General features: G+C 45.0%; 1 protein-coding gene across 1 annotated transcript in view; it reads left to right on the forward strand.

Annotated features, from left to right (window-relative positions):
• Positions 1 to 384: 384 nt before the first annotated feature.
• The window catches only part of HEXB (hexosaminidase subunit beta), a 31,918-nt gene continuing 20,015 nt past the window's right edge, over positions 385 to 12,287 (forward strand). The window contains exons 1-3 of the mRNA XM_043592070.1: positions 385 to 734; positions 4,383 to 4,528; positions 7,858 to 7,923. Coding sequence (XP_043448005.1) covers positions 514 to 734; positions 4,383 to 4,528; positions 7,858 to 7,923 — 433 coding nt within the window. The 5' untranslated portion in view covers positions 385 to 513. The remainder of the gene's footprint in view (positions 735 to 4,382; positions 4,529 to 7,857; positions 7,924 to 12,287) is intronic.

The raw sequence follows: 12,287 nt of genomic DNA on the forward strand, positions 1-12,287 counted from the left end.
GGCAATATGAATCGCTCATTGTAATACACTGCCTGTTTGTATCATCTGCCTAATTAACTGGGCCCACGGCGTCCCCGTGAAGTCTCGCGAAGTCCTCCGCCAAGATCCCCTGAGAAAACCTTTCGCCTAATTTTGAACTCCCCACCTGCTCTCAAGTCTGCCCCCGGGGGTTCCGACGGGAGGCTACGGTTCAAGCTGAACGGCGGTCAGGGGCGGTCGGGGCTGGGGCGCAAGCCTCCGGAGCCCCCGCCGCAGGAGCCCCCGCCGGCCCAGGCCCGCGCCGCGTTTCCCGGGGCCTCCCCTCGGGTCGGGTCGGGTCGGGTCGGGCCGGGTCGGGCGGGGCAGGGCGGGGCGCGGAGGGCGGCGGGGCGGTCCCACAGGCCGGGAGGCGGGCCTGGGCGGGGCGCGCCGTCAGCTGACTCCGCCGCCCCCGCTCTCGGCGCTTCCTCCTCGGGGTCCGGGCGGAGGTCAGGTGCGCGGGCTGCAGCTCCGCCAGACCTGGGCCGACCGGCCATGAGGTACCGCGGGCTGGGGCTGGCGGCGCTGCTGGCGCTGCTGGCGGCGCTGGCCCCGCGCTCCTCCGCCGCGCCGGAGCCGGCCCTGTGGCCTATGCCGCTCTCGGTGAAGACGTCTCCGCGCCTGCTGCACCTCTCCCGCGACAACTTCTCCATCGGCTACGGCCCCTCGTCCACCGCCGGCCCCACCTGCTCCCTCCTGCAAGAAGCTTTTCGGCGGTGAGCGCTCCCTGCGCGCTGCGGGGCGGAGGCGGGGCCAACCCCCTGGGGCGCTGGGCCGGCGCGGAGGGCGAGGGGAGGGGAGCCCTGAGCGCCTCTTGTCACCCCCGCGACCGTACGTGTGCGTTTTTCCCCGTTCAGCAGATAAGGAACCAGTGCCGAGCTGGCCCGTGACCTCGCCAAAGAGACAGGTCCAGAAGGTGGGAGAGCCGGCTCAGACAGCCGCTGAAACCCAAGCTCTTCCCCTCCCCCTCCTGCCTGCTAAGGGACTTCCCGGGCATTCTGGAACCCTGGTTTGCGTGCGGGATACTGAGGGGGAAGGAGTAGGCTGCTCAGAATCTGTGCCCAGCTTCGCCTTGGAGGGGAGAGTAGGGCGGATGGAGGGGCTGGAGAGTGGCAGCTTCTTACGTGAAGAGAATTCTAGGAGGAAAATGAGTGCTTAATGCTTGACACCAGAACTCCCACGTTGGTTGCCGTCTGCAGTCTCCCCACCCCACTGGCCAAATCAGGTAACCGTTCAGAAGGCAGAAAGTCCTCAGGTTGGAGCATTGCTCAAAACTCCCAAAGTCTTTCTTAGGAAATGTTCCGTGCTTTCATCTAATTACTTCGATGTAATGGGTTCATCGCAGTCTCTGCTCGTCTTTTCCCAGCACGTCATGTGCTGGCTCTCCCTGCTTCCTGTTCTGGAGCTCACCACATTTCCACGCCTGCAACCCCTTTGGCCACAGACGGGGTGAATCAGGGGATGAGGAGGCAGCCGACAGCCTGGCTTTGCTGGCCACACCACACAGAAGGCCGATTGCACTTGGGGAGGTGTTTCAGCAGCCTTTCTTTGGTGTCCCCTCACCGTGAGACCTGTGTAGGCTGGAGTCTCCTGAAGGCCTGGAGTTCAGGGAAGGAATGTAATTTGGTGCTGACTAGGAAATATTTTAAAAAACAAACACGCTTACCACGTTTGCTTTGGGACTCAGTGTCTAAAATTGTATTTTCGTTCTCTGCCATACTGTTAGTAAAACGGGGACTGGGTGAGAGGCTTGAAATGACGAGGCTTATGGCAAGAGAGCAAGGAAGTCAAGTTGACAGTGGTTGGATAACAAGGGCTTGAGTCAGTGGTGAGATGGTTTGAAAACAAGGCTTGGCATTTCGAGGCAGTGCAGGTGATTATCTGGAGTTGGCCTAACTAACCATGGCTGGTGTGTGAAGCAGCTGTTAATTATACCCTACGCTGTTAGGAAGCAGGATATAAAACATTAGCCCTTATGGCTAAGACTTGAAAGCATTCAGGGGAGCATTCTAGGAATTCAGGAAGGTCAGTATCTATTTCAGAGTATACGCGCAGTGTGGTTGGAAGAACGTAGAGATGATGGAGATGTTCCAAAGGCTCTAGGTGGACACATGGTCTATGCCCTAGGCAGTTCAGAGCCAGAGGCTCCTGTCTTTGGGGGGCCCAACTTCTGTCACAAACCCTGCTTTCAAACTGTGTTGTTTGCAAGGAGAGAGTTGGGCCTGGTGCATGGCAGCTTCCTCAACTTGTAGAACAAGGTCCGTCGCATGCTAGTTACTCGTTTTTTAATTAAAAAGAATTTTTTTTAATGTTCATTTTTGAGAGAGAGAGACCGAGCGCAAGCGGGGGAGAGGCAGAGAGAGAGAGGCAGACACAGAATCCGAAGCGGGCTCCAGGCTCTGAGCGATCAGTACAGAGCCTGACATGGGGCTCGAACTCACAAACTGTGAGATCATGACCTGAGCCGAAGTCGGACGCTCAATCGACTGAGCCGCCCAGGTGCCCTGAGTCACTCATTTTTTTTTAAATGAATGAATAGCTGCACTCCCTCAGTTCCTGAAAGGGAAAATTAACCCAAATACCTTGGACACCATTGGTTTAGAACCCTTTGAGTTTTCTGTTAGTTTTAATATCTAGGACCAAAGTTCTCCTTATTTGGGCCAAGCCAGCACCTAGCTCAAAATTCAGAGCTGCTGGCAATTTTAATTTCCTTTTTTAAAAAATTTATTTAACTGTGATAAAATACATACAAGATAGCATTTGCCATCGTAACCATTTCTTTTTAAGTTTTTTTGAAAGAAAAATTTTAAAATTTTAAAAATTCTTTTTAATTTTTTTTTGAAAGAAAAATTTTTAATTCATTTAAGAGAGCAGACAAGCACACATGAGAGCAGGGGAAGGGGCAGAGAGAGAGAGAGAGAGAGAGAGGGACAGGGAGAATCCCAAGCAGGCTCTGCACTGTCAGTGCTGAGCCCCATGCAGGGCTTGAATTGAAGAACTGTGAGATCATGACCTGAGCAGAAACCAAGAGTTGGACGCTTACCCTGCTGAGCCACCCAGGCACCCCACATCTTAACCATTTCTAACTATACAGTTCAGCGATCTTAATTTCCTTTTTTAAAAAAATTTTTTTAATGTTTGCTTATTTTTGAGACAGAGACAGAGCATGAACAGGGGAGGGGCAGAGAGAGAGGGAGACACGGAATCTCAAACAGGCTCCAGGCTCTGAGCTGTCAGCACAGAGTCCGACGTGGGGGCTCGAACCCATGAGCTATGAGATCATGACCTGAGCCGAAGTCAGACACTTAACCGACTGAGCCACCCAGGTGCCCCTCTTAATTTCCTTCTGATCCTGTCAAGGTTTTCCCTTGGAAAGGGCCCCCAGCATCATCGTCCATTCTGTTCTGTCACTGGTTAACTTCCATTCGCTTCCAAACTCATTGGAACTTTCCTACCTCTCCTTACTTTTCTGGAAAAACACAAGGTGTTCTTATACTTAAGTAGCATACACAGCCTCTAGCTTATCAAAATCTATAAAATGTTATTTAAATAATTGCTTTGAAGCCTGTCTGGTCTTTTAGCACCTTTAAATGCTGTTTTAATATCCCCTTTCTCTGGTATTTGGGTACCAGCAGAAGGTAAATTTTCAAGACCCTGGCGAGAATTCTGTAGGCTAGTGACCTTCTTTTAGGGGGGTTTCTGTATTAGCTAGGATTTTTTTTTTTTTTTTTTGGAAGGTAACAGGAACTCTGTTTTAGTCAAGCTTAAGCAATAAGAAAACCTATTATCTCACATTTAGGAAGTCCAAAACAGGATTCCACAGCTACTTGACTAAGTGGCTCAACAGTATCATTAGGGAATCCGTGTTCTTTCCATCTCTGCTATCTTTAGTGTGGCTACAGCCTGTCCAGGTATCACATACAGAGAAATGTGGCTTTTGTGGCTCACTTAGTGTGGGAAACTTTCTGCCACCATTACCCCTAATGCATCACCTTCATCACTGGGTGCAGTTGGCTTGCCTACCCAAGAGTGATGGGATTCCCATTATTGGTTTGATTACTTGTTCTTAACAGTCTCTTCATATGAGGCACTTGGAAGTGTGGGTGTACCTTCTCAAATTCCCGTGCCTATATCCCACCCTCAGAGATTCTGATTCTGGAGGTCTGGACCTCAGTATTTTCAAAAAGCTCCCCCAGAAGTTCTGATGTGCAGCTTGGGGTGAGAGCCTCTAATTGGACCAGTACAGGGTGGCCGGGATTGGAGGAGCCCCACTGGGATGTCCACTGCCACATATGTGTGTAAAATTTGGCTGCGGTGCTTTATTTGAAAAAATAAAACTTTATTTGAATTTATTTCTCACACAGATATCACGAATACATTTTTGGTTTCGACAAGAGGCAGCGTCGCCCTGCTAAACCTAATAGTGCGATAGAGTTACAGCAACTTCTCGTCACAGTTGTCCTGGACTCGGAGTGTGATCTTTTCCCCAACATCACTTCAGATGAGTCCTGTGAGTACCTACGCTAACGTGAGCGTGTCATGTCCTGTGCTGCTCGTTGGTGACTTAAGTGCCAGAAACAGCTTCCATGCCATGAACTGTTGTGAGTTCTTGGCCAGTGAGTTTATGATTTTTATTTTTCAACTTAACATTAAAGTCATGCACAGTCATTGTAGAACATCTTTAAGCACAGGAAGTGAAGAGGAGAAAGTACATCATTCATAACCCCAGCACTCACTTGACCACCGTTATTTCAGATGTGGTTTTTTTGTAGAGTGATACATTGAAATATTACACGTTGATAGAAGTATAAACGCATGAGAAACAATTATGTGAAAGTGGGGTTTTTGTATTTGCCTTTTTTTTTTTGTCTAGCAAAACGAACATGTAATGAAATATTTTTCTATGACGTCATTTTTAGTGCAGTAATTTACTTGGCTAATAACTCATTTTTGGACATCAGGCAGTTTCTTCGCTTTTATTTTGAAGATAAATCTGTGTGTGCCTCCATGATCTCTGTTTGTAATCTTATTTGACACAAAAATGATACAGAATTGGGGGTGGGGCTGGAGCTCTTTCATTTCAGGATATAAACAAAACTTAGCTGTAAGATATTTTTGTTGCCTAAAATGTTTCTGTAGGGGCTACTGACTGGGGAAAACGTGGAATATACACCAAGGAACCAACGGGAGCAGTGTGAGGTTGTAGGTGATAGATTAAGCGCAGAGAGAGCAGACTGGTGAGCTGGGTGTAAGGATAGAAGGGATACCCCAGATCTCAGAGACAAGAGTGACTCCTTTGTCCTCAGACTGCTTTACAGACAGTTCAGTATGTCTCTTCATCCTCTTAGTATGGATCACATTTCTTAATAATACACCTCGGAAAAATAAGTTCATTTCTCAATTCTGTAGCTGTTCTTAGAAGAGAAACAGGATTCTTGGGCAACATCAGACATGTGATTTCAGTTGACTGCACTCAGACCCTTCATGAATTATGTTTTACAATCTGAATTGAGATAGAAAGGGTCATTGACTTGCCAAGGAGTCTTTGCGGTCCGTTAGCAACAGTAATGACATACTGTAAATTCCAGAAAATACAGTGTTTGAGACGGGAGAGTTAGAGCTTGTCATCCATTCAGCTTTGCAAACCTTTATTCTGAAAGAGAAGCTCCTTGGGCCAAGCTGATTGTGTTTTTCTGATCGAAGGATAAACTAGTTTTAAGTTTTGAACTAGTTGATGAAGATGCTGAGAAAGTTAACACAGATGGAAATGACACCAGCTGCTGCGGAGTGTGGGAAAATGGTGGAGGGAGTGACAAGTGTTGCAGCATTATGTATTAGAAATGTGTATTCCCTGTGAACCAGGAGTGACCTAGTTTCCCCTTAGAGCATTAATTACATATAACAGGGATGTTCGACGCAGCTTGTGTGTACCAGTGAAGAGTTATAAACAAAACTGCATGTTCGTCCCCGCAAGAATGACTATGCCTTGTCAGTCCACACCAAAGAACACAGCAGTGAAGAATAAAGAGGCAGAGTGAAAGAACAGACTTGGAGAGCCTGCCAAGATGAACTGCTGGGTTGAACAAAGGACATTGTATACTAATGCAGGATACTGTTTGTATTTCAGCACACCCACAGGAACGCACATATGAAGCCATGCTACATTTGTTAACACGTGTGTGTGTGTGTGTGTGTCAATTCCCAGGAAAAGGTGTGATGCGTATTTCTTCTGACGAAAGTACAGGGACTGGAGCGGGCATCTCAAAGGCGATTTTAGCCTTACCTATTTTATTTTTAGACAATAACATATTGATGTTATTTGTATGCACACTCTTGAAAACGAAGTAATTACGGCACAGAAAGCAAGCACAGAAGGGGATAACTGAAAAGTCAAAGGTGCCACTCCCATCCCACATCAGGGAGGTAATCACTGTGAACACTTATAATTTGGTTTTGAAATAAAAATTAAAATTCTCCAGCTTCTAAGAAAACAAAATCTCGTTTTAACTGCTTTCTCGTTGTGGGTTTTGCGTTGAGTTGAATCAGAACCCTTGTTGCATCCTCCGCTATTGGAAAATAATAAGCATCAAGTACATGCAACATGTTAATGTGTTTAGTTGATTCTTTGTGTTACAACTATTTCTGGGAGATCTCAAAACGATGTTGCAGCAAAAAATGTTTTTAAACAGCATCCCATGAGTCTGGTGGCTAAGAACTTGATAGAGGTGGAGAGGAAACATGATTACATCGTACTCAAAATAGCAATCCCTCTCTTAGCCAGCACTGCAGTCTTCTGATGGAAACAGCTGCCTTGTCACAAGACTGTCACCTGAGAGAGTCACCTGATTATTGGCTGTTGACCGCTCTTTTCCTTACCTGCGGCCTGCTCCTGTAGGACAGTGTGGGTGGTGGTGGTGGAGGGTGATGATGCAGGCCAGATATGATACTAAGTCATTAACCTGCAGCCCTCAAGTGTCTTTACTGTGGCAGAGTCCCCATCTTTCCACACCCTTCAGCTTTCAGTCTCTCTGTACTGTCTGGTGCTTTACTTTATCTGTGTTTGACTCCAGACCTCTCCAAAAGTCTCAAATGACTACTGGGACAGCCTTACACAGAGTGGGATTTAAAAGATTGAGAGATGAGCAGCGCCCCCCCCACCCCCACCCCCGCCTTTGTCCAGAAGCATCCAACTGGAACCTGCCCTACCTGGGTGTGAACCTTTTGTTGATTGGGACAAAGCTGAATTTAGTTCAAGTGACTTAGGAAGTGAACCTTAAGGCATATTTAGGCTAATAGCTGGGAAGATGGGTGCAAGGCAAGTAGGGGAGCACAGAAGGAGAAGAGAAAGAGTGGAGGTAAATCTCTGGCCTTTGGTGGAGTGGAAGATTGGAGTGATACTTGAGGCTTTCACAAGGAACTGAGGAACGTTTTGCACTTTTGATTTAAAGTCATAGCTGAATTAGGAACTTAGTCTGTTGAGGGGCCGTGGAGAGAATAACTCTCCTGGAGGGGAAAATAAGGAATTGTGGAGATGTCACCCAGATTTCTGACTCGAAAAGTTCGCCTGGTAGGAGGGCACTGTGGTGCCTCATGGAGATGACGGCACTAGGGACAGTCAGGGGCAGCACGGAGCAGGAAAGAGTGGGGGAGCTCAGCTTTGGGCATGCAGAGTTCAAGGAATCCGCAGGGTATCTCTGTGAAGAATGTACGGGAGGCAGTTGGAGGAAACAGGCCTGGAGCTAGGGAGAAAAGAATGGTCCAGAAATATTAACTACATGTTTCGGAAATTCACTGTGTGTCACTGAGGGATTAACAGAAACTTTTTCCCCCCCACTGCAGATACTTTACTTGTGAAAGAACCAGTGGCTTTCCTCAAGGCCAACAGAGTCTGGGGAGTATTACGAGGTAAGTTATTTCCTAGTCGAAGAAACATTTCCATTTGGTGCTTTGGGAGATCGGGCACAGCAAAATTTTGCTTCCTTAAACCCTTTACAGATGGTTCGTCGGTTGTTTGCAAAATAATTTCCATCAAACGTGTACACTTAGAGCACAGAAGAAAGATCGTTTGACCTTTTAAAAAATGTCGGAGGGTTATTATAATTATTCATGAGTGTAAGTCTTCCATGCTCCGGGGACTGTAATGTTGACAGAGCTAGAAGTGGCTCAACCTGCTGAGTTGGGGATTTTGTTTCACTTTGTTTCATTGTTCCTTTCTTGCTGCCTTTGGTAGCAAGTCTCTCCCCTCCACTTAAAAATTTCTTTATTTACAAACAAAAGGTTTCAGATTTATTAGGGAACCTACTCATGCAGAAGCACCGGAGCAAAGAGAAAAAGAATCTACCTGATAAGACATATTCTCCTGTCAGTCCAAGTAGTGGGGATACTTTCAGCTTGGTAAAGTGCGATGCTAGTGACCTCGACACAGCATAAACGTGTGCCGTCTGTCTCCTGTGCAGTTCCTTACACAGTCCGCTGGGTTCTTCTCCAGTCTCTTCTTGGGGTTGCTCCTGATCTTATTACCAGTTTTCACTGGGGAACGGGGGGTGGTTCTGTTTTTGTTTCTTGGCCAGGAATCACTTGATCTTGAAAGTCTTGTGAGAAGCCGCGGGGAGATAGATGCCTTCAGCCACACACACCACAGGGGTGGGAGAAGGGAGAGAGCCCTACCCACCCCCCCCCACCCCCCCCCCCCCCCCCCGTTTTAAATCCCTGTGGAGTTAGAAACATGGCCAAGTTGATAGGGACAGTGTGAAAGATACACATACCTACAGAGGTGGGAGGCAGTGGGCGGAGAGAAACCTTAAAAGCTTTTTCTGAATTTCAGCCAGAGTCGGAATGTCAAAGTGAGGGTAATGGAACATTTACTTGCACTGTGCAAAAGCTTCTTTTACTCTTACTCCTCTAATGTGAGATGTTGTTGTAGTGACTTCCAAATAGTAGGGTTTTAAAAAAGAATAATTTTTTTTAAATGTGAGCTAACCAAACTTACAGTAATTAAAATAAAAGTGGCCTTGGGTTTGATTCAGGTTGAATGTTATCTGAAATAAAATAATCATTGTGATGCTGTATGTAATAATAATAGGATTTCAATCTTATTTCAGAATAGAACATGAAAATATTTATAGGTGTTTACTGCAAATGTAACTATAATCATTATCATCTAGATCATTTATATATAATGTTATGTGGTTTTAAGCTTTTGTTAGCCTGGTCTGCCTTTGTCTGAAGTTTGTTAGGGAAAACAAAGCCTTATTGTTATTTGCTATGAGTCACATCAAAATGAAGCACTTCTGAGAATGTTCAGTGATTAGGTTCCAGTTCAAGAACTGATGTTCTCTCAGGGTGCCTGGAGGGCCCGGTTGAGTGTCTGACGTAAGCTCAGGTCATGATCTCACAGTTCATGGGTTAGAGTCCTGTATCGGGCTCTGTGCTAACAACTTGGAACCTGGAGTCTGCTTCTGATTCTGTGTCTCCCTCTCTCTCTCAAAAATAAACATTAAAAATTAAAAAAAAAAATTAAGAAAAAACCTGATGTTTCTCTTAAATGTCAGATGCTCAAAGCAATGCTCTAAATAGTAAATGTATTGAGTGTATTGCACTTAACAGAAAATTCCAGTGTTACTCTTCCCAGCTGGGGCTTGTATTTGGAGGGAGGGAGAAGATACAACAAAAATGACTTTGAATTTTTTTTTCTTTTCTATTTCCTGTCTTTGTTTTTTTGAGGTATAATTGACATAATATTATTAGCTCCAGGTGCACAATATAATGGTTCAGTATTTGTATATACTGCAAAACATTCACCACAATAAGTCTAGCTAATATCCATCACCATACATAGTTGCAATTTTTTTTTCCTTGGGGTGTCTGGGTTAAACATCTGACTTGATTTTGGCTCAGATCATGATCTCATGATTTGTGAGTTTGAGCCCAGCATCAGGCTCTATGCTGACAGGGTGGAGCCTGCTTGGGATTCTCTCCCTGCCTCTTTTCTCTGTCCCTCACCCCCCGCCCCCCCCCCAAATAAATAAATTAATTAAAAACATTTTTTTCTTGTGAGAAGAACTTTAATGATGTACTGTCTTAGCAACTTTCAAATATGCAACACAGTACTATGAAATGAAGCCAGTATACTGTTCATTACATCCCCAGGATTTATTTATTTTACAACTGAAAGTTTGTACCTTTTGACCCCCTCACTCATTTTGCCCACTCCGCAACTCTGGCAACCACCAATCTGTTGTTTGTATCTATGAGTTTTTTGGTTTTTTTTTTTTTTTTGAGATTCCACATATAAATGAGATCATATGGTATATGTCTTTGACTTTATTTAGCAGGATGTCCTCACAGTCCATCCATGTTGTCAAAATGGCAGCACTCACATCTTTTCAAGTTATTTTTTCATTTTCTTCAGATAAATACCCAGAAGTGCAATTACCGGATCATATGTAATTCTATTTTTAATTTTTGTCTTTTTAAGTTTGAGAGAGAGCAAGCTGGCGGGGGGAGAGAGAGAATGAGAGAATATGCGAGACAATCTTAAGAGGCTCCAGGCTCAGCACAGAGCCTGATGCAAGGCTCGATTCCAATACCCTGTGGTTGTGACCTGACCTGGAATCAAGAGTTGGTTGCTCAACCAACTGCCACACAGGTGCCCCTCTATTTTTAATTTTTTGAGGGCCCTCCATACCATTTTTCACAGTGGCTGCACCAACTTACATTGCTACCATTAGTGCACAGGGGTTCCCTTTTCTCTGCTTCCTCACCAACACTTTTTGTCTTTTTGATAATAGCTTTTCTTTCAGGTTTGAGATGGTATCTTGTGGTTTTAATTTGCATTTCCCTGATGATTATTGATGTTGAGCAAGCTCCTTTTCATGTACCTGTTGACCATCTGTATGTCATCTTTGAAAGAAACGTCTTTTCAGGTCCACTGCCCATTTAAATTTTTTTTTTTAATGTTTATTTTTATTTTTGATTCAGAGAGAGACAGAGCATGAACAGGGGAGGGGCAGAGAGAGAGGGAGACACAGAATGTGAAGCAGGCTCCAGGCTCTGAGCTGTCAGCACAGAGCCTGAACTCACGAACTCACGTGGGCTCGAACTCACGGACCATGAGATCATGACCTGAGCTGAAGTCGGACGCTCAACCAGTGGAGCCACCCAGGCGACCACTGCCCATTTTAAAATCAGAGTATTTTTTGCTGTGGAGTTATGTGAATTCTTCCTGTATTTTGGATATTAACCCCTCATCAGATGTACAGTTTGCAAATATTTTCTGCCATAGAGTAGGTTGCCTTCTCATTTTGTTTCAAGTCATTTGTGGAAGTCTTTTAGTAAATGTCCCATTTATCTATTTTTGCTTTTGCTGCCTTTGCTTTTGGTGTCAAATACAAAAAGTCATTGCCAAGACCTATGTCAAGGACCTTACCACTCTGTGTTTTCTTCTAGGAAGAAGGTCTTACATTCAAGTCTGTAATCAATTTTGAGCTAATTTTTGTGTAGTTTAGGATAGTGGTCCAGTGTTAACTCTTTTTCACGTGGCTGCAGTTTTCCCAACATTTATTGAAGAGACTGTCTTTTCCTTGTTGTTTTTTTGTTGTGGTGGTAAATTAATTGACCATATATGTATGGGTTTATTTCTGGGTTTTCTGTTTCATTATGTTGATTAGTATATCTGATTGTATGTCAGTACTATACTATTTTGATGACAGTAGCTTTGTAATATAGTTTAAAATCAGGGAGTGTGATACCTCCAGCTTCATTCGTCTCTCTCAAACTTGCTTTGGTGATTTGAGGTCTTTTGTGGTGCCATACAGATTTTAGGATTGTTTGTTGTGTTTGTGTGAAAAATGCTATTGGAATTTTGATAGGGATTGCATTGAATATGTACATTGCTTTGAGTGGTATGGATATTTTAATGGTATTCTTCCAATCCACGAGCACTGACTATCTTAGCATTCATTTGTGTCTTCAGTTTCTTTCATCTGTGCCTTAGAGTTTTCAGGGTAGAGGTCTTGCTTAAACCTATTCCTATAGGGGCGCCTGGGTGGCTCAGTCAGTTGATAGTCCTACTTCAGCTCAGGTCATGATCTCATGGTTCATGAGTTCGGGCCCCATGTCGGACTCTGTGCTGACAGCTCACAGCCTGGAACTTGCTTCGGATTCTGTGTCTCCCTCTCTCTTTGCCGCTCCCCAACTCATGCGTGCGTGTGCACGCGCTCTCTCTCAAAAATAAATAAACATTAAAAAAATTTTTAAAAATCTCCTTT

The sequence above is a fragment of the Prionailurus bengalensis genome, chromosome A1, assembly GCF_016509475.1.
Source record: "Prionailurus bengalensis isolate Pbe53 chromosome A1, Fcat_Pben_1.1_paternal_pri, whole genome shotgun sequence".
Classification (NCBI taxonomy): domain Eukaryota; kingdom Metazoa; phylum Chordata; class Mammalia; order Carnivora; family Felidae; genus Prionailurus; species Prionailurus bengalensis.